The sequence below is a fragment of the Prionailurus bengalensis genome, chromosome E4 (genome assembly GCF_016509475.1).
Source record: "Prionailurus bengalensis isolate Pbe53 chromosome E4, Fcat_Pben_1.1_paternal_pri, whole genome shotgun sequence".
NCBI classification, from domain to species: Eukaryota; Metazoa; Chordata; class Mammalia; order Carnivora; family Felidae; genus Prionailurus; species Prionailurus bengalensis.
Window position 1 is genome coordinate 32,639,410 of NC_057360.1, and position 23,633 is coordinate 32,663,042.

Sequence of the window (23,633 nt, forward strand, 5' to 3'; positions counted from 1 at the left end):
TAATGCGGTTAAACCTCAATAATGAGTATGTAAGAAACATAAATAAAGTACAATGAGAGCACAGAGGAAGACAGAAGTCATTCCTCTCACCACTGATATGGGCGAGATACCTGCTAAAGGATACAGGATATCTCCTTCATGGGGTAGGAAGGGGATAATATACAATTAAAGTATCTTGGATTCCCAAAACTGGACAAGGAGAACAAATTGATTAACGTACTTTCAGAATATAAGCATAGGCTAAACTTTTGGAGTAAATTAATCTCCAAGTCCCTGGAAATCAAAGTCATCTACAAACTATCACACAGAAGTACCATTTATATCCTGAGAAGAAAAAAAAAAAAATCTGATCTTCTTTTCTTCTTTGTCTTGTATTTCTCTTTCCCAAGCTCTGTTTTGTTCTTCTCTTTTTCCAGTTCTGCCATTCCATTTAGGTGGGTGGCATTACTGGTGAATATAATGTTGTTTTGTTTTTCTTGCAACTAGTAAAAAGGGGTGCGATTGCAGTATGTGTAGTATAGGTTTTAGAGTAATTTACAGCTGGATTCTAATCCTCGATCTACTGTTTGCTTACTGGATGACCTTGGGCAAGTCTGCTTAACCCCTATGCTGCAGTTTCTTCGGCTATAAGATGTGAAAATATTACCTAGTTCATAGCACTGTTGTGAGAATCAAACAAAATAATAAGTTACTACGCTAGAACTTAATTATAGAAGTTACCATCATCTTATTATACATTTTGGTGGGCACAGATGCTACTTTAAAGTTAATTTTAAACATGTCTCATAATGTATTTAACTTTCTGCTCAATATGGAGTTTGACTGGTGACGATAATGATGGCTACCTCCAGTGCAGGCCATAGGTGAACTGGGAATGGTGAATGGAAAAACAAAACAAAACAAAACAAGAAATAAAGGCTTTTGGATAATAATTATCAGTGTGAAATAATGTAATAACGATCAACGAGAAAAATCTCTATGAATTGACCATCTAGTCCTTGTGGGCAAACGGCAATTTTATGTGGGTGGATTTGTGTCATTTCTATTCACCCCTGGAAAAATTTGATGACTACTGCTCTTACTTCATCTAAAATCTATACCTTCAAATAGCCTCTCAGTTCACTTGAAAAGCTATGATATCATTTGGTTTCCATCGTCATCTTAAAGACCATCCTTAATTCTATGACCTATTCCCCCATTGGTGCTATCTTACTTTGCGGTCATTGATTATGCTTCTGATTCACTTGATAAATAAATGAAAATAATGAGGTGGTATTGAGAAAATGATTTAACATGTAGCCCTGGTCATCTGCACTAGGCTGGATGAAACCACCCTACCAGGCCCTACACCTAAGCATGCATATGCTAATCAAGGCAGCTTAGATGTTTTCTTACTGGTTTTTCCTTTTTAAAATCGTGGTCCAATTTATTACTTTTGTCACTAAATACAACATTATTGAGAATTCACTGGATACATAGCAGTAAGATAGTCAAACGGATTTCACATAAAATGTGGACAGTACAGAAGACACAAGGTTACAGAAGAAAGCCTCTGAAAGGTAAGAGGATAGTATACTAACCAAATTTTTTACTGATTTGAAACACACTTTGTTTCCTGGGCAGTAATAAATGACTATGTTTTGCAGCTCATCTGGGAGACAGATAAAAGCCTCTAATTCCAGGCTCAGAAGCTCCCATGAATGCCAGTCAATTGCCATATTTGGACTATCTCACTTTATTAAAGAACTTAGGGGGTTTTCAGAGAACAATAAGAAAGTGGGTTGTCTTTCTCACAAGTTTCTGAGACAACACCTGCTGCCCACCAGTGGGCTCCTATTTGCTGTAAATCACTGAGATATAAGATTTTGCCCTTACGCTTTCATGCAAATTTAAGCACACAAAAGAGCAGTAGTACTGTCTTGTACATTAGATTCAGTAGAGTGAAGTGGGTCTCTCGAGACCTATTTAATCTTTTTCTAAAAGAATAGACAAATTTGGGGGAGTAATTACTCTAAGTTGTGTCAATCCACAAGGTACAAAGATATATATTTTGCTGTGTGTGGAGGAGAATGGCAGCAAATAGCACCCAAAACCAAATTTAATTTCTAGTAAATACAGAGAGGAGAAAAAACAATCCATAAACTTGATCAATGGGTTTCTAATTAATTAGTTATCTGAAAAAGCCAGGGCACCTTCACCTTTTCGTGTGTGTGTGTGTATGTGTGTGTGCATGTGTGTATGTGTGTAGTATGCATGTAGGTGTGTGTGTATACAGATACACGTACACATAATTCATAATCTTTGAGGACTTGGCAGCTGGGGTGGAGGTAGGGTCCTTCATGAAAAGTTTTAAAATTGTTGATTAATTTTTAAGTCATCGGACTTGATATCTACACCAGATAACCCCATAAAGATAGATCAAAGCACATGCACAATTCTGGACTGAGTCTGCAGAAAGATTTAGCAAATAACAGCTAGTTAGGTCTTTCCGTCAGTGAAGGAGAAAGCACCACACTGGTCTCATAATATGTTTGATTATTGATTAGGCTTTGTCACAGCTACAAATATGACTCTTCTCATTAAGAAGATCTCAGTTCTTAGCAATGCAGTCCGTTGTTGTGAAGCCAGAAGAGATACTTGTAACATTGAATGCTTAAATCCAGTTTCCCAGTAAGGTCTGCGTTCCCTAACCCCACCCCACCTTTAAATCTCTTTCCACTGTTGAAAATATGTATGCGAGAGAGTTCACCATTTGATGCACATTCTAACTTTATAACTTAACTCGTCTATAAAAAAACCTGGAAAACACTTATTAGTGTAACAATAAAAGAATAGATCTTTCCCTTTAATGCAACTCTGTAACATACATTCTTAAACCTCATGTCACCCAATATGGCATTTGTATTTTATCTTCTAATTCATGTTATGAATGCATAGAGCTGCCATTTTTTAAACTAAAAAATATTAGGAGTTCACTGTCTTTTTGGATTTCTTTTAAGGCCTTTTCAGTAGAGCCAAGCTGATGTGATAATGTCTATGCATGGTTTTGTTATTGTGGTAATAACAGGTCCTAGCTTACCATAATATATAGTACTAAGTTGGGTCTGGGAACAATGGCATAGTGCTTTTTGGTAATTGGTAAATAGTATGTTTTTGTCTAGTTTAATTAGAAATCAGAAAGAGAGAAAGAAAATATTTTTCATATATACAAAACATTCTATTTAATAAAGTATATGCATAAAATTATATACTGGGTAAGAAGCGAAATTAAAAAGAGAACAGCTTATAATATTCCTGATTAATAAGAGTTCTAAATATAAAAACAACAAATGGAAACGCCTTGCCATTTAAAAAAATTAGCACATTATACAACTTTTACAGACTTCAGAGGAAATAAAGATCTTGTGACACTGTTCTGAGGAATCTTTACATTTATAAAAATCGAAGGCCTAATTTTGCAAATACAACTTTCAAGCTGTATGAGCAAATTTAACTTACATGAAAGGCACAGGATGACATCACGTTGAAGAACGTATCTGTAAATTTCATAAAATCTAGTCACAAGTCACTAGAAATTTCATAAGGAATCTCAGAACTGTTTTTAATATGATGTTCTGACTCAAACTGAGAACTGGAGAGTCTTTATATCACAAGTACAAATTCAAGAGTGAAGAAGACTGAGAGAGAACAGTTTCTTATTTGAATGCTACCTGCTTTATGCAGTGTTGTTTACGAAGTTCTCAGAGCAGATAATTAAAATTAAAATTCTCTTGAACTTGAATTGTTTTCGATTTTCAACAGCTTATCTACTATTTTTTTAGTTTGTAAAAAATGTATTTTCACGTTACTACAATTTTAAAGAGTCAGTCGTGGAAAGAAATGTTAAAGTCCTGCTCTATTGGCTTCCTACATTGGAATACAGGAATACAGAAAGTGCTTTCAACAGAAAGTTACGTAGTTCTACAGGACAACCTGTCTAAAAGACTTGCAAGGGACCAGTACAGGGACTGGGTCTCTTTGGATCAGGCAAAAGCAGAGGCAAATGAAGAAATGAGCTTTTTTTTTTCCAAAGTGACATATAAAAAAAATTCCTTTATGAAAATGAAGACTCGCTTGCACTTAAGATTTAGTGCTATTAAGAAGAACTGAGGCACAAGGAAACTAAGTGCACAAAGGAAAAATATCTGAAATGAACGTGTTTTCTATGTAATTGAAACCCTTCGCCGTTAGATATGCCTCATGACAGAGCCGGAGATGTACTTCTTCAGATTAAAGAACATTACCAACCCCAGGGACAAGCCAGTCAAAATACGTGTTTCCTGGTCAGCGTTTGCGGGGGCGGGGGCGGCGGTGGGGAGAGGACACTACAACAGTGTTGCAACTAAGGATTCTGATTTTAAAAAATCGGTTACAATTTTGATTTTTCATGAAAGTCCTGGCTCTTTGCTAAAGTGAAATTAACGTCAAACCAAAAGCATGTTCTTAAAACTCTGGAGAACTGTTAACTGTGATGATGTAAGTTTCTCATTCCCCAAACAAGCTCTACCAGAGACACATCTTTTCTTCCTTTATGTCAGGATTAGACGCTCTTTCCACACAATTTAAAGCATTCTGGTAGAAGGTTGAGGATGACGCTTCAAAGAACAGCTCTTCTAATGGTGACTAGGTAAAAACAGTAATGCTGCAATCAGAAATAATGCTGCCTTGGACTGTAATTGCTTGTTTATCCTATTCATCATGACTCTAGTAACGCATGCCATCTACACACTTGCTGTCCCTTCGACTCTTTCATTTCAGTCCAGTGATTGAGCTCCTCTTCTCCAGAGCTGTTCAGACCTAAAGAAATCCAGCCTATCATCTCTTTCCTTTTCATGCTGCGTTTGTTATACACAGACAGTATGAGTGTCACATCAGAAAGTTGAAACAGGGCCACTTGAAAAACAAATGTTTCCTTGTATACTGGATTAGGCTGCCCTCTGCGGATGGATGTCTTGCATTTGGACATCTCTTGACCCATGGAATTCAGGAGAGTTAATTTAACATACGTATCTAAGGAAAAAAACAACAACATACCACAAATATCATTTGAAACAAACTCAAGACACCTTACTTGTGACATCTGCCGAGAACATTAAGTATTTATACTTTATAAGGATATGGTGTATACCATGTTTCATGGAATTTCAACTGATTCCATTTTGATGTAGATGCTTATTCAATGTGCCAAGTACAGAGAATGCTAGGTAGGCAGAAAATCTTTTGTGGGTCATAATATCTTAACCTCGCTATTTCTACGTTATGGTTAGAATTTAAAGGTATACCTCATAATCCTTCCTCCACCCTCCCACCCTCCACTTCCCCTCTCCCCCACCCCCGCTCCCCAGCCTTGACCTCCCACTCCCACCCCTGTCCAACCCCATCCCCATTTAGCTTCACTAAGCAGGACGTCATAGCATTAATAAACACTTAGCAAGCTCAATTAGCCACAACACTGTAAAGCATTCCACTGTGTTTTCAGAGAATAAGAATAAACAAACAAATAGAAATGAAGGCAAATGGAAAAGAGGAAAAGAAGACAAGAATGCAAAGATGACATCAAAACAGCTTAGGATGAAATGTCAAAAAAATCTCTGCATGGATGTGGTTTTTAAATATATTTGAAAAACATTTAAAAGGGCCAAAATGAAGCCAAATGCATTAGGGTTCAAAGTTTAGCAAATCAAGTAAAACTTTCTCCTGGTTTCATGCAAGAGTACATTTAATGTGCTTTTTGGGTAGTTAAAATAAATACTACAGGGATTCTTTTTTGGCATAATTGAATGTGAAATTTAAAGTATGGTATTCTTAACTATTTTCATGAATTAGAAAAAAAACTGATGTGATGTTTCGTGTACAAAGTGAAACATAACAGTTCATCGCCTGGTTATTTGGAAGATAAACCCTCTCTTCAAACAACTGTGTTTTCAAGTTGGTTAGACTCATGCAAATGACCTTCAGCATGGTGATCCATCATGTGTACTTCATATCAAAATTTCAATTAATTTTAATGACAATTGCAATATTTCTCATGAAATATCTATTATATGAATCAAAATACAATAAATGAAAAATAAAACCTTTAATTTAAAAAGTTTTGCTTATTTTATACATACTCTGAATACCATCATCCATAATCAGAGATAAATTCTAAGTTAGTTTTATTTAAAGTACCACAGATAATAAATGTGCATTTTGTTTTGGAAACCAACATGGTGGACAGCTTCACTGCTGGCAAGTTTTAGGGTATTTTGTTTTTGCATGAAAAGACAACATCCAATTAGCCTCTACAGGAACTCACCTCGGATTATATAAACCTGTCCACCTATCAAGTGTTTTAGACAACAGAACAGTCCATCTGACAACAGGGGGTGGAAAGCAGTAAAAGAAATAATGACCAGATGTCAATTGTTGGGTGAAAGAGGGTCAAAGGTTAGAATTAAAGAGGAAACACTGTTCACTGGGGTGGAAGAACACAAAACTTCAGCATTTTAATTGAGGCAGAGGGCTGAACAAAAGGGTTGCTGGGTAAATTTCATGGAATGAGAATTTTTAAGGTCATTGTGTAATCTTAAACAAAAATTACACTGTTTTAAAGGGGGACATCTTTATAATGATATCCTCTTGGTCTAAAGCACATTGAACATAGAATCATGCAAATTATCAGACTATAAAAGACTGAATAAAAGTCATTATATAATTATTATTATGCTAAGTTTTGAAGTCTATCCATGCAATAATAAATATTTCAAATACTTCTATTACTTTCAATGTAATATCAAGTTAAGTTAAACAAAAGAAAATAGAACTGTCAAAATTTTTGCTCTTGAATGTCCCCATGTTTCTTTCGATTATTCAGTCGATAACACAGTTCAAGGCCTACAACCAGGTATATACAAAGGGTCACCATCTTATATAATGTATACAGTATACGACAAACTGATACATTACTTTATAAATACTCCACTTCTTACAATTAATTTTAATGTTGACTTTTTTACCTACTAGCTGCTTCCCAGTTAACACCATTAACCACCCTGATGTTGACGATCTAATTCTAAAATAGAATTGTTCTATTTTAAATTGTTTTATTCTATGAATTGCTCTAACTAACGCTCACCTACTCTAAGTTTGGATGCATTATAACCTCTCACCCTGTTTATTATCCACCCCCGCTCTCTTCATTTTAGCTCTGGTTAGTGTTTCTCTGTTTCTATCAGAGTGGGTACAGCAAGGACAGACAGGCAAGCATATCATTCCATTCTGCTATTTTTTAGTATTTCAAACTGAGTATTTGTCAAAAAAATCAAACTGTTAGCTAAAGCACAAATGGCAAACTGATAGCTGCTGGCCGGATGTAACCCCACATACTTATTTTGTTTATCTGTTACAGTGTTCAGAAGTTTTCGATTTGAATGTCTTGAGGCTGGGCATGCATGCTTGCATCTGGCATGTGCCTCACCATGCTCCTTATCTCCTGCCTGCAAAGTTTGTTCATTTAAGGTACTTCCCAGGCCAGGCCACGTGAGTTTGCATTCTAAATAGGTATCAATAAAGATAACCCTGGCCACACTTCCAAAGTTGTTTATTCTAGTAATTGCTTCCTTCCCTCCTCTGAATTGGGGGACAATAATAACTCCATCCCTCTTTGATGCACCTTCGTCTGACTTCAGTCTTAGATAACCCTGTGAAAGACACAACCTTAATTTCACATATGAGGAAACAGACTCAGGGGGAGTTAGGTTATTCATCCAAGGGTAGAAATATAAACATAATTTTGGCCTTCTGACTTTTAATTCAGGAAGAGATACATTCCATGATGTCTGTAAGAAGCAAGGTTTCCAATATTACTTAGGGAAAATCAAATATATTTTTATGACTTTTCACTTAAGTTGAAAAGACAATGTTTAGGACATTGGGAGGTAAAGTTCATTTAATTCAAGGGTAGAAAAAGTTTCCCCTCCAATAATTATTTAATACTTGGAGTAAAAGATGGCTTTTAAGCAAGTCTGTGGGAAATCTTTAAGCAAATTTAAGGTGGCCATTACTAGTTAAGATTTCCTTTCAATTGTTTAGGGCACTAACAGCCTTAATTTTAGAGAAGTATAAAGAAGCTGCTACATTCCTAGCTTATTTCTACAGATATCAATAAACATTTAGGGAGGTGTACTGACAGTCTCTCTGTACTCCCATAATCCGCCCCCATGCCCGTGAGCGGGAAGAGAGACAAGGAGAGGGGAGTGAAAGGCATAGGGGCCAGAGCAGAGGCATACCTTCTCACTTTCCTTTCCTAGTGTCTAGGGGAAATATCAAACTATTCCTTATTCTGTTTGTCCTGGTAAAGGCAAAGCCACGCCATTTAAGAAAAGACTGCAAGCAGTACCGATTTATAATATTAAGGGAGGAAGACTGTGAAGAAGCAGTTTCTTCTTAAATTATCATAGGGGAGAAAAGAGAAAAAAATATAGAAGTATAAACATTAGTTCATAGTACTGCATGCAGACAGAAAATACAACATCAATCTTAAGTTGACAACAACAGCCATACAGATTCCTGTGATCGTATCTGTGGAATATTATTAACTTTAAAAAAAACCCTGTAACTTTTTCTAGCACTGGAAGATAATGGCTATGATAGGGATAATTTATTCGGCAGGCACTATGAAAAATTAAAAGTCTTGTCTCCTTACAATTAATATTTTGAATTTCAAATTTTTCTACTTCCCAAATGACTGGAAATAGAAAGCATGAAACAGATTAGCTGATGATTATTACACCATTTCATTTTGATCAGTTAAGACTAAATGATAGGACTGAGGCCCTTAACACTGAGAGTCCCATAAGTGCAGAAAACAGAAGAATTAAAAAAAAATTTTTTTCTTTTTTTTTTTTACTCACTGGGTGGTCTGTTTGCTGCCAAGTTTTTGAAGTGGCTGCCTTTTATCACTTCTGCTGATAGTCTGCCAGTTGTGGCATTGTAAAGCAGGCCAATGAGGATTTCTGGAACGGAGCCATGTTCAAGAGACTGGCATGAGGATGTACTTTCGCTACAGGACATTTCTGACATGCTCATTTGGGAGTCACAGCCCTGTAATCAAGAATGAAATCTTTATAGTATTTTTTAAAAAAAGATATATTAAGAGATACAGCATAAATGCTGTGTCATTACAATTGGGTAAATCACAACAAAGACAAGAGCTGCAAGCAAAATTCCCAAAAAGCTAGATTCGAAGTGTTGTTCTTAGCATATTTTAGTCTCTGGATCTCTTTTCATTACACAGCAGTCAAAGAAATAATAGGACATGAGTAGGTTTCATAAATCCCCATGTATTTATATACAGATCAGAAAGGACAAACTTCTTAAACTCATAGGTGTCAGTGAACTATTTTTGGAATGTGAAAAATTGTTGTTTAAAGACTTATTAACCTTAAAGACTGACACAGACTTAGACTCAATTACATTAAGCATAAATGTCTTTACTGTGTCTTTAATGACACAGAGTGGAAAACTTTGATTAAATAAACAAGACAAAAAGTTCTGCTACTTGTAAGTCAATATGTAAAACTGAGATATAGAAAGTTTAAAAGGATGGGAAATTACTTATCATGCAAATAATAACCAAGAGAAAATTGGTATAGATAGATCAGTATAAGTCAAGGTTAGCTTAAAGGCAATAACCTCTACTAGAGAGGAAGAGTAAGCTCAATTTGAACTTTCATTTTACCAGGAAAATAAGGTAACTCCAAATTTGCAAGCACTTAGTAACAGGTGCTTAAAATACAGAAAGCAGAATTTGCCAGAACTAGAAAGAGAAGTAGGCAAATCAACAACTAATGGGGATAACTTGAGCATACTTCTTTCAGTAACTGACCAAACAGATAGACAAATAAATGCAGTAAAAATGTAGAAGATTTGAATATCACAATAAGCAAAACTGACCTAAGGGTAATCTGTAGAACACCATACCTCACAACTATGAAATATACATTTTTTCAAGCACACAGTGGTAGTTTTACAAAACTAATTACAAAAATAAAGCAAAGAGCAAAGATTTTTAAATGGCAGAACTCTTTCAGGATAGGTCTTTTAATCAGGTAGAAATCAAAACTATCTTCTAGTAAAGAGGAAAAAGTGCCCTATATATTTGGAAATAGCCCATGGTAACTAAATGATAATGAAGACAAGTTATCTGAAAAGAGTAATAAAAATGAACACTGGAGAGCCCAATCTAAGAAGAGAGAAGGCACAAAAAACAGGAATGAAAAAGGAGACATCACTACCTATGCTATGGATTATAAAACATAAAAGGAAGGTAAAAAAAATTTTTCTTCCAACACATTTGAAATTCTGATGAAATGGATAGATTCTTGGAAAACTACAACTAACCAAAATGCACACAAGAAATAAAATATCTAAATAGTGTTACTGAAAAAATTGAATTTATAACTAAAAACCTTTCCAAAACAAACAAAAAACAAAACTAAAAAACTTTAGGTAGATGGCTTCACTGGTGAATTCTAATTAATACTGCTAATCTTATGAAAACTCTTCCAGATGGGGAAAGAGGAAACACTCTCCAGTTTTACTTCAAGACTCTAGCAAAACCTTAAAGACAAAGCCTGACAAGGACATTATTTAAAAAAAATTACAGGATTTTCTCATTCATGAACTTTGATTTCAAACCCTAAATAAACAACTGGCAAACCAAATCTAGCAATATATAATATCATACTTAATAGAAAAATTTTTGGATGTTTCCCCTTTGAAATTGGGGATGTGACAATAATGCCAACCATTACCACTTCTAGTTAACATTGTAGTGGAGATTCTACTCAGTGAAGCCTTACTAAGCCTTACTAGCCTTACTTAGCTTACTAAGCCTTACTAGCCTTACTAAGGGCAAGAAAAGAAAAGAAAGGAAGAGAAGAGAAGAGAAGAGAAGAGAAGAGAAGAGAAAAAGAAGAGAAGAAAAGAGAAGAGAGGAGAAGAGAAGAGAAAAGAGGAAATGAAGGAAAAGGAAGTAAAGGAAAAGGAAAGAAAAGCTATGAAAAAAAGATTTGGAGGGGAGGAGATAAAACTCCTTATGTGCCTATTATGTAACTATGTGTACCTGAAATCTATACAAGTGCACAGATGAATTACAATTGCATACAAAGATAAAAATTATAAATCAACACATTGTTATATACCAACTAAACTTTGAAAATACAATTTATTCAAGAATAGCATCTGTTAGAACATAAGATATAAAATATCCAGGAATAAATGTACAAATGATATGTGAGGCCTCTACACAGAACACTATGAATATTACTGAGGCAAACTGAGAAGTGCTACATAGATATACCACATTAATGTATTAGAAAGCCCAATTTTGTTATATCCTCTCCAGATTGACCTGTAGATTAAATGCAGTAACAGTCAAAATCTCAATAGGTTTCTTTGTGGAGCTTGACAAACTAATCCTAAAGTGCTCATGGTATACACACACAATGCAGGATTATTCGCCCTTAAAAAAGAAGGAAATCCTGCCATTATGTGACAACATGGGTGAACCTGGAGGACATGAGGCTGAGTGAAATAAGCCAGGCACAGACAAATACTGCATGATTCCACATACATGAGATATCTAAAAAAGTCACACTCACAGAAGCAGAAAGCAGAATGTTGGTTGCTGAAGGGTGGGGGTAGTGGAATGAAGAGGTGCTGTTCAATGAGCATAAAGTTACAGTTATGCAAGATGAATACGTTCTAGAGGTCTGCTGTACAACCCAGTGCCTGTAGTTAACGATACTGCGTTGTATACTTACGCATTTGTTAAAGGGTGGACATCGTGTTAAATGTCCTTTTTACCAAAATATAATATAATATAATGAAATGGCATGAAATAAAAATACATGGCAGAATGCCCTGTTCTACTGAGTATCTACTGACTATCAAAATTTATTATAAAGTTACATCATTTAAGACAATGTGACAAAAACAATGTACAATAGACTACCAGAATAGAAAGACCACAAATTAACCTAGGCATACACAGACACTTAATTTACAAGAGTGGAACCACAACGCAGTGGGGAAAGGATCATAATGAATAGTGCTAAGACAACTGGCTATCCACCCAGAAATCAATGAAAACTAACCCCTACTTCAAAACATGCCAGAAAATCAATTCTGAATCTAAATACAAAAAGAAAAATGATAGGGGCACCTGGGTGGGTCAGTCAGTTAAGCATCTGACTCTTGATTTTAAGTCAGGTCGTGATGTCACAGTCTGTGGGACTGAGCCCTGCGTGGGGCTCTGTGTTGACAGTGTGGAGCCTGCTTGGGATTTTCTCTGTTCCTCTCTCTCTGTCCCTTCGTCTCTCTCTCTCTCTCTCTCTCTCTCTCTCTCTCAAAATAAATAAAAAAACTAAAAAAAAGCAAAATGATTAATCTATATGTTAACATAGGGGATCATATTCATGATCGCAGGGTAGGGAAAGACTTCTTACAGAGGTTACAAAAGCATTAATCATAAAGGAGAAGTTTGATGAATCTGACAAAATTAAAATTAAGAATTTCTAAACTTCAGCAGAGACTTTTAGGATGGCAAAGAGGCAAACAATCAGTTGTGAGAAGAGGTCTACAACACATATAGTTAACAATCAGCTCAAATCCAGAATATGTAAAGAACACTTATAAATCAATAAGAAAATGACAACGCAATATAAAAGTGAGGAGACATCTGAACCCGCAATTTCACAGAAGAATAGCCAATGAAATATATGAAATGTTGTTCATTAGTAACCAGGGAAATGGAAATTAAAACCATGAGGTGTCAATGCACAACAAACAGGCTAAAATAAGAGTGTGGTGAGTTCACAGAGCAATGGGAACTTACATGTTCCTCTGGTGGTAAAGTAATATGGCTTTTAAAAATGTTAAAAATACACTTACCTTATGACATGGCAATACATACCCATCAGAAATATGTACCATGTTTATCAAAAGCCATATGAAAGAATGTCCATAGCAACATTATTCACAAGGGGCCCAAACAGCAGAAAGGATAAATAATCTGTGGTGACTTCATACAATATAGCAACAATACTGTACATATACAGCAACGAAAACTAATTATAACTACATTTACAAACATGACTTAGAGTGAAAAATGCTGAACCTAAACGGATACTTGGCTGTGTAATTTCATTTATGTAAATTTCAAAAAACAGCAACCACACACACACACAAAAACAAAACAAAACCAAAAACAGAAGAACAGACAAAACTGAACCACAGTATTTCCAATGCATGAATAAGTGGTAATACTATAAATCAAGCAAGCAAGTGATTAATATAAAAGTCAAAATTGTGGTTAACTCTAGGGGTGGGGAGAGAAGGTACAGTGATTGGGAAGGGCATGCTGGGGCTAGCTGCGGGTACTGGTAACGTTTTGTTTCTTGCCCTGGATTGCAGTTACATGGGTAGTACATTTCTGTTTTTCATACTTTTCTAAAGTGTGCTGGATTTCAGAAGACAAAGGTTTAATGAAAGAATTATATGATACAAGTATATAATATATACACAAATTAATGTACAGTGATAAAAGTAAACATTTAAGACTTTATTGAAGATTCCTAAGAGGATTAACTCCACAAGTTCCACAAAAAAAGATGATAACGCTTTTTTCTATAATGGACTTCCATATTTAAAATATATTAGATGTAGATTTTCAGATTTTAAAAAAATCTAAAAATGTTTTATACAAATCCTCATGTCTGAGTCTACGGTTGGCTATATAAGTAATTAAGGAGAATTAAAACACACCTGGAAACTGAATTAACTCACTGGACTAGTATTTAGATGGAAAAGTCTCATCTTTTCAAATTTAACTCTAAATCATAGAGGAGAAAGTCAAAAGGAATATACATCTTGTATTTCTAAATCATGGGTACACAAAACACATAGTTTGGTATGTTTTCATGACAGTTGGAGGAGGAAACATAATTTTAGTAAGTTTCAATTAGGATATATCATCACTTATGAAAATAGTGTCAAAAACATGCTCAAGCACATTTGGTGCATTTGCTACATTAGGCTATTACACTAGCAGCATCTGTTAGAATATTGTGAGATACATTTTTCATAATATAGTATTTTTCGCATTAACCTACTGTCAGATATAATAAGATGTGAATCTAATATTTTCTTATTAACACAGAGGTCACATTGCCCATTTTGAGCAACAAAGCGATGTACCAAGAAAGTCCTGGAAAAGGCTTTTCTTGCTTCTAAGGAAAACAGCCAACTTCAGTCCTCACTTTACTGCTATAAAAATGTCCTTGTCTCCAAGCCCAACAGAAAAGCAAGAGTGATAAGATCCTTGGTGATCACATTCTATTTCAGTAAGCCCCGCTGAAATACAGTAGTGTTTAACACAAAAAACAAAACCAAAAACCAAAAACCAAAAACAAAAAAACCAAACCCCAAAACCCTCAACAACCACTATTGTCTAAAGGAATTCATTCTGAATTTATTTAGCACCTTAGGAAAAGTGCCAATCTCAAGGTCCTCCCGTCGCCATCAGTGTAATGCCTATCCAATACTGGCACAGGTGTGGCAGTCCAAGGAGATCACGGAGCACATCAGAAACAGTGTCGAGTAACTATATAAACAGACTAACTGCAGCAAAGGCAAATTAAATACAGATACTACATACCCCAGTGGCATCTTTCCTCTCACTGTCCCTCAGGGCATGCTGCTCTGTTCAGTGTGTACTCAGGAATCTCTACTCTCTCTGCAGAACCCATCATTAATTTATAATTGGGGCTTGCCCAGGTTGAAGTAACTGCAGGTGATTAACCCAAAGTCAAACAAATCCCAATCATAATTAGGTCTACTTAAAGGAGTCGTCCCACAGGCTCCCCAAAGTGAAAGTATATCTTCTTTCCACCTAAGATAGTTTTTTTTTTTAATTTCTTTTTCATACTTCCTCTCCTTCCCCCTGAGTCCTCTGCCCTAGGGTGGAGGATTATAAGCAATCCTGTGAAAGTAGAAAAAAGTCTATTTAATTTTTCAGAGAAATGAATAAACTCTATATAATGTTTACCATAAGCAGAATTAGTGCTTATGACCGCCATCACACATCCTTAATGGTGTCAATAGGTTAAAATTAGGTGGGAGCTTGCAAAGATAGAGGAAAAAAAAACCCTAAGATTAAAAAACAACATAATTCCTATTAAGGAAATGTACTGGGCTTTTTATTAATACTAAACCGATTCCATCTTACTTGGAACCACTTAAAGTATTTTTAAGGTAAAACTGCTGAGCTGAGCAATGATAATTGCTATAAATTTGAGTAGTTTGTTGAATTTATTTTCACTGTGGCTGGAAGATATTCTCTAGTTTTTAATGTAATTTGCACATGAAAGGCTTCCACAACACTTTTCTGAAAATGGGGTGATGAGGGCACAGAGGGTGCTGACGTGTGACAAGAAGGAAGTCACCTACTGCAGGGTTGGAGCCGGCTGGTGTCATCTCTAACAGCACCTTCCCTCCTCAGGACCCTTTCCCAGCCCCGGTTACTCAACTTCTATCAGGCTAGGTAAGCCAGAGGCAATTGCAGCAAAGAGAAAGCAAGAACAGCATAACCGCTCCAAACCTTGCCCCAATCCAGCATAAAGGAGACCCATGCTGTGTTCTAGTATCGGTAAAGACACCAAGTGACTCCAAAGGATAACTTACAAGTGAGCTAGGGATGGATGGAGAGCTGAAATTTCAGGGTAGTGTTGGAATCAGGATCCTTCTGGTTACAAGTGACAGAAAATTCAGCTTTAACTTAAGCAGAACAAGGGAATTTATTGGCATCTGTAACGCAACAGTGAGTATGGTAGCTTCAGGTACTCACCGATCTACACCTTAACCTTGGTCCCTAGGAACTGGTTCTCCTTATCCGTTTTCAGCTGTGTTCCTCAATTTGACTTTACTCTCAGGTGGACACTTTCCTTCCTAGTTGCCAGGTAGTGTTCAGCAGCTCTGAGTGTTGTAGGAAAGAGGAAGGCAGCATCCTGACTGCTTCAAGCAAAACTCCAGAACTTGCTAGTCAGGGCCCATGAAGATTTAATTCCAGGGCTTTGGACTAAAGTTACTTCATCAGGAGTACAAGGGCAGGCTGGTCTCCCAAGCAAGATCTGGATACTGTGGCCTCAAGAAGAGATATGTACGCTAGGTTGTTTGTGTCCGCTTTTCCTCCGCTTGGGCCCTCTAAGAGGATGTTCTAAGAGGAACATCACCCATGCTACTGAGGAGCTGCTTATGTTGTTGCTGTTGCTCTAATTGTGACTACCTCCCTCATGATCTTTGCTGGGTTCGGTCTGCAGTCATCTGGCTTGCAATAGCCAAGCAGGAGGAAAAGTGGTTCAGTGAAAGGGAATGTTGCTACACTCCTGGAGCACAGCTCTGACATGCAGGTTAGATAATGGAGAGTGGAAGGAAAAGTAGTAAATCCGCATTTTCTCTTTCATAAAGTTTTTTTCATATCAACACTGAAAACTTAATGCATTGAGGTTTAAGATAAAAGGAAAATTAATTGTAAAATAAAAACAAAATATTTTATATTAACAATACCTGACTACAGCATCATGTAGAGATGGTCATGCAAAATTCCTGCTCTGATTAAGATGTATGTATGGGTACACACATGTATGTACATATATGCACATATTATTTTTCTTGCTGCATTCAATATGAACATATGTAATTTGGCATTCTTGTATATATGCTTGTGAGATTGGCTTATAAAGTTTATAGATTTTTCTCACACTGTCAAATAACTCTTATGCCATATAAACTATTTCAGAGGATACAAAGGAAAAGTACTCAACTTCTCTTTTGAGACTTGTATAATTTTGACATCAACTAGACAAAAAGAACATAAGAAATTACAAACCAATCTCACTTACAAACATACATGCAGAAATCCCAAATTAGAGATTGTTGAGTTTAGCAAAAATATATACTTATGCACATATACATATACATATATAATCATATACATACACACACACGTATATGTTTTTTTATCAAACTGGTATTATTCTGGGAGAGTTATTTGTTCAGTGAAGTTGGGGAAAACTTGCCTCTGAAACTCAACCATCTTTTTTTCTTTCTCTCTTTCTTTTATGAGAATCTTTTTGACTACTGATTGAACTTCTTAATAGTAGTAAGATCTTTTCTATGATCCCTAAATCACTTTTTAGAAATTTGTATTTTTCAAGAAAATTGCTCATTTCAGTAAGTTTTCATATTTGTTTTCCTAGAGTTGTTCTCCTTATGGTTTTAAAATTTCCACTGAATTGGTGATTATGTTCTCCTTTTCATTTAACATATTGTTTCTTTTTTTTTCCTTATCAATATCTCCAGGGGCTTATCTACTATATTAGTAATTTCAAAAAACCAAATTTTCTTTCTGTTAAACTACTTTACTATTTTTCTTTCAATAATTTGTTTTTGTTTCAAACTTCTTCAGGTGGAAGGATCTGCACTCTTTTTTACCCTCTTACAAGTATATTTAAGGCTATCCATTTCCCTCTAATATTGCTATAGCTGCACCATACAAATTTAATAATGTTTTCATTTGTTTGAGTTTAAATACTTCTAATTTCCATTATGTTTTTTTTCCCTTTGACTCTGAGTTAATTTAGAAAGTTTTTTGTTTGGGGGTGCCTGGGTGGCTTAGTCAGTTAAGCATCTGACTTTGGCTCGGGTCATGATCTTGTGGTTCATGAGTTTGAACCGTGCATTGGGCTCTGTGCTGACAGCTTGGGGCCTGGAGCCTGCTTTAGATTCTGTGTCTCCCTCTCTCTCTGCCCCCCACCCCCCCAACTTGTTCGCTCTCTCTCTCTCTCTCAAAAATAAACTTTAAAAAAAGGAAAATTTTTGTGTTTGAGTACCTAAATATACAGAGTTAAAGGGTGGGAGTGGTAGGAAACAGCCTCTTTTAACCTCACCTTCTAATATGCTACTTCTCAGTTATGGAGTTCTAGCTAAATGGGCCTCTTTGCTATTCCTTGAAGCATCACACATACTCTGGGCTCTCAAGATTGGCTGTTCCATCTTCTTGCAATGTTCCTTCCTCACATACGCACATGGCTAACTCCTCATTTCTTCCAAGTCTTTGCTCACGTGTTACACTCCCAATGAGTTTTATCCTACCTCTTATTTAAGTAAGCTTCATGCCCAGTGCAGAGCCCAATGTGGAGCCTGAACTCATGCTCCTGAGATCAAGACCTGAGCTGAGGTCAAGAGTCAGATACTTAAGCTACTGAATCACCCAGGCACCCCTATCCTACCTCTTATTTAAAATTATACCTCCTTGAGACCAAAAGTGACAAGTAAAAAGGCAAGAAACACACAAGCAGTAAAAATGAATATTTCTGTAAAAATCAGTCAAGGAACTCACACACAGAAAAGGATATAACATATAATAACATATACCTAAAACATGGGGAGGCGAGGAGAAAAGAATGTGTTGAAACTTGAACCATCAACCTAATATAGACTGCTATTTGCAGAAGAGGTTATATACAAACCTAAAGGCAACTAGATATCAAAAACCACTAATAAACATGCAAAGAATAAGACAAAGAAATTCAAACATGTCACTAAAGAAAACCAGCAAAACATGAAAGAGAAAGACAAAAAAGGATCAGAGAAAGTCTCCAGAAACTATGACAAAACAAGTAATAAAATAGCAATAAATATGTATCTGTGAATAATTACTCTGAATATAAATGGATTAAATACACCAATCAAAAGATGTAGGGAGTCAGAATGGCTTAAAAACAAACAAACAAAAAACCCCAAGATCCATCTATATGCTGCCTACAAGAGACTCATTTTAGACCTAAAGACACTTGCAGATTGAAAGTGAGGGGATGGAGAAGCATCTATCATGCAAGTGGATGTCAAAAGAAAGCCAGAGCAGCAGTACTTATATCGGACAAACTAGACTTTAAAACAAAGACTGTAACAAGGACACCATATAATCATAAAGGGGACAATCCAACAAGAAGATATTATAATTGCAAATATCTATTCACCCAGTATGAAAGCACCCAAATATATAAAACAATTAATAATAAACATAAAGGGACAAATTGATAATTATACAGTAACAGGGGACTTTAACACTACACTTACATCAATGGACACATCATCCAAATAATAAATAAATAAGGAGACAATGGACACACTGGAGCAGATGGGCTGAACAGATACATTCAGAACATTTTATCCTGTAACAGTAGAATACACATTCTTTTCAAGTATACATGGAGCATTCTCCAGAATATATCACATATTAGGTCACAAAAGAGGCCTCAACGAAGACAAAAAGACTGAAGTCATACCATGCACCTTTTCTGACCACAATGCTATGAAACTAGAAGTTAACCACAAGAAAAGCATCTACAAAGACCACTAATACATGGAGGTTAAACAACATGCTACTAAACAATGAATGGGTCAACCAGGAAATCAAAGAGGAATAAAAAAAAATACATGGAAACAAATGAAAATGAAAACACAATGGCCCCAAACCTTTGGGATCCAGCAAAAGTGGTCTTAAGAGGGAAGTATACAGTAACACAGGTCTACCTCAAGAAGCAAGAAAAATCTCAAATAAATAACCAAATTTTATACCTACTGGAGCTAGAAAAAGAACAACAAAAAAAGCCTAAAGCCGGCAGAAGGAAGAAAATAATAAAGATTAGAGCAGAAATAAATGATATAAAAACTAAAAAAACAAAAAACAAAAAACAGATCACTGAAACCAGGAGTTGACTCTTTGAAAAAAATAATGAAATTGATAAACATCTACATCTAGCCAGACTTATCAAAGAGTAAGGACCCCAATAAATAAAATCCCAAATGAGAGAGGAGAAATAACAACCAACACCACAGAAATACAGACAATTATAAGAGAATATTATGAAAAACTATATGCCAACAAACTGGACAACCTAGAAGAAATGGATACATTCCTAGAAACATATAAACTACCAAAACTCAAACAGGAAGAAATAGAAAACTTGAACAGAGAGATAGCCTGCAAAGAAATTGAATCAGTAACCAAAAAACTCCCAACAAACAAAAGCCCAGGACCAGATGGCTTCACAGGCAAATTCTAGCAAACACTTAAAGAAGAGTTAATACCTATTCTCAAACTATTCCAAGAAACAGAAAAGGAAGGAAAACTTCCAAATTCATTCTATGAGGCCATCATTACCCTGATATCAAAAGCAAATATAGACATAACTAAAAAAGAGAACTACAAGCCAGTATCCTGGATGAACGCAGATGCAAAAATTCTGAAGAAAATACTAGCAAATGGGATCCAATAATATATTAAAAAATTTATTCACCACAATCAAGTGGGATTTTTTTCTGGATTGCAAGAAAATTTGCAAAACAAACAATATGATCGTTTCAATATATGCAGAAAAAGCATTTGACAAAGTATAGCATCCATTCATGATAAAAACCCTCAACAAAATAGATTTACAGGGAACATACCTCAACATAATAAAGGCCAGCTATGAAAACACCCACAGCTAATATCATCCTCAATGGGGAAAAACGGAGAACTTTTCCTCTACGGTCAGGAGCAAGATAGGATGTCTACTCTCACTTTTATTCAACACGGTACCAGAAGTCCTAGCCACAGCAATCAGACAACAAAAAGAACTAAAAGGCATCCAGGGGTGCCTGCCTAGCTCAGTCAGTAGAGCATGTGACTGACTCTTGATCTGAGAGTAATGAGTTCAATCCCCACGCTGGGCAAGGAGCCTACTTAAAATAAATACAATTAATTTAAAAAATAAAAGGCACCCAAATCAGCAAGAGAGAAGTAAAACTTTCACTACTTGAAGATGACAGAGTATTATATATAGAAAACTTGAAAGACTCCACCAAAAATCAGCTAGAACTGATAAACGATTTCAGTAAAATCCCAAGATACAAAATCAGCGTACGGAAATCTGCTGCATTCCTATACATCAATAATGTAGTAGGAGAAAGGGAAATTAAGGAATCATTCTCACTTACAATAGCACCAAGAACAATAAGATAACTGGGAATAAGCATAACCAAAGAGGTAAAAGACTTGACTCTGAAAACTATCAAACACTGATGAAAGAAACTGAAGACAACACAAAGAAATAGAAAGACATACAGTACTCATGGATTAGAGGAACAAACTGTTAAAATGTCTATACTACCCAAAGCAATCTACCCATTTAATGCAATCCCTATCAAAATATCAACAGCATTTTTCACAGAACTAGAACCAACAATCCTAAAATTTGCAGGAAACCACAGAAGATCAAACACTCAAGGAAACTCTGAAAAAGGAAAGAAAAACAAAGCTTAGAGGCATCACTATTCCAGACTTCAAGTTATATCACAAAGCTGAAGTAATCAAAACAGTATGGTACTGGCACAAAAATAGACACATATATCAAGTGAACAGAATAGAAAACCCAGAAATGAATTCATAATTATATGGTCAATTAATCTTCAACAAAACAGGAAAGAATATCCAGTGGGAAAAAGAATGCCTCTTCAAAAAATGGTGTTGGAAAAACTGGTCAGCAACATGCAACAGCATGAAACTGGACCACTTTCTTATACCATACATTAAAATAAATTCAAAAAGGATTAAAGACCTAAACGTGAGACCTGAACCCATAAAAATCCTAGAAGAGAACACAGGCAGTAACTTCTTTGACATCAACCGCAGCAACTTTTTAGATAGGTCTCCTGAGGCAAGGGAAACAAAATAAAAAATAAACTATCGGGACTACATCAAAATAAAAACTTCTGCACAGTGAAGGAAACAACAAAACTAAAAGGTAACCTAAGAAATGGGAAAATATATTGCAAATGACATATATAATAAAGGGTTAGTACTCAAAATATATAAAGAACTTATAAAACTCAACACTCAAACAACAAATAATCTAATTAAAAATAGGCAGAAGGCATGAATAGGCATTTCTCCAAAAAAGACATCCAGATGGCCAACAGACACATGAAAAGATGCTCATCATCACTTATCATTAGGGAAATGCAAATCAAAAGTACAATGAGATATCATCTCATGCCTGTCAGAGTGGCTGAAATCAACAACACCAGAATACAACAGGTATTGGTGAGGATGTGGAGAAAGAGGAACCCTCTTACACTGTTGATGGGAATGAAAACTGGTGCAAACACTCTAGAAAAAAGTATGGAGGTTCCTCAAAGAGTTAAAAATAGAACTACCCTGTGATCCAGCAATTGCACTACTATGTATTTAACCAAAGAATACAAGAACACTAATTCAAAGGGATACATGCATCCCTATGTTTATAGCAGCATTATCTACAATAGCCAAATTATGGAAACAGCCCAAATGTCCATCCATTGATGAATGGATAAATGTGTACACACACACACACACACACACACACACACACACACACAGGAACATTACTCAGCCATGAAAAAGAATGAAACCTTGCCATTTGCAATGACATGGATGGAGGTAGAGAGTATTATGCTAAGTGAAATAAGTCAGTCAGAGAAAGACAAATACCATATGATTTCACTCATATGTAGAATGTAAGATATAAAACAAATGAGTACAGAGGAAAAAGAGAAAGGCAAACCAAGAAACAGACTCTTAACTATAGAGAACAAACTGATGGTTACCAGAAGGGAGGTGGGTGGGTGGATGAGTGAAATAGGTGATGGGGATTCAGGGGGCCCTTGTCTTGATGAGCCCTGGATGATGTACGGAAGAGTTGAATGTCTGTATTGCACACCTGAAGCTAATATTACACTGTATGTTTCTAACTGAAATTTAAATAAAAACTTAAAAAAAATAAAATTATGCCTCCTTTCCCACTAGCATTCCTGATTCTGCTCACCGTTTCTTTCCCCCCCCTGTAATACTCATCACCTTCTCACATGCTGTATTCTTAGTATATTTATGTTTATTCTCTCTCTCTCTCTCTCTCTCTCTCTCTCTCTCTCTCTCTCTCTCCCCTTCTCTATAATGAGTTAAGTTCCATACAGGTCAAAATTTATTTGTTTTTTTCATTAATGTACACCAAATAGCTAGAACAATGTCTGACAAAATATGTGTGCAACAGATATATGTTGAATGAATTTCTGATTTCATTGCAATGTGGTCAAAGAATGAAGTTTATATAATATTGATTCTTTGATATTTGTGGAGACTTCCTTTGTAGCCTAGCATATGGTTGACGTTTGTAACTGCTCTACATAGGCTTAAATTTATTAAGTTGAGGTCTCATATATAAATCAGACTTGTTAAGTGTTACTCAAATCTTCCATATCCTTACTTGTATTTTTCTGCTTGCTCTATCTATCTCTGCTTATTTAGATTTTCTACGTGTTTAACAATCTCTTGGCTCACCATCAGTTCTTCCATCTTTTTTCTTACTCTGAATTCAATGTTCTTCTTATAAAAGTATATGCTTTAGTAATTATTCCAGCAATGATCTACGAGTGGTAAACTCTCTTGGCCTTTGCCTGAAAATATCTCG

At 35.7% G+C, this 23,633-nt stretch overlaps 1 protein-coding gene across 4 annotated transcripts in view; it reads right to left on the minus strand.

Annotated features, from left to right (window-relative positions):
- Positions 1-399: 399 nt before the first annotated feature.
- Positions 400-23,633, minus strand: part of SYT14 (synaptotagmin 14) — a 222,438-nt gene continuing 199,204 nt past the window's right edge. For 2 of the 4 annotated variants that reach the window (XM_043569051.1, XM_043569048.1), the window contains 3 exons: positions 8,934-9,123; positions 6,338-6,394; positions 400-5,049 (listed from right to left, as the gene is read on the minus strand). In XM_043569051.1, the coding sequence (XP_043424986.1) occupies positions 4,736-5,049; positions 6,338-6,394; positions 8,934-9,123 (561 nt within the window). In that variant the 3' untranslated portion in view covers positions 400-4,735. The remainder of the gene's footprint in view (positions 5,050-6,337; positions 6,395-8,933; positions 9,124-23,633) is intronic. The other 2 variants (XM_043569052.1, XM_043569049.1) reach the window with 1 other exon arrangement.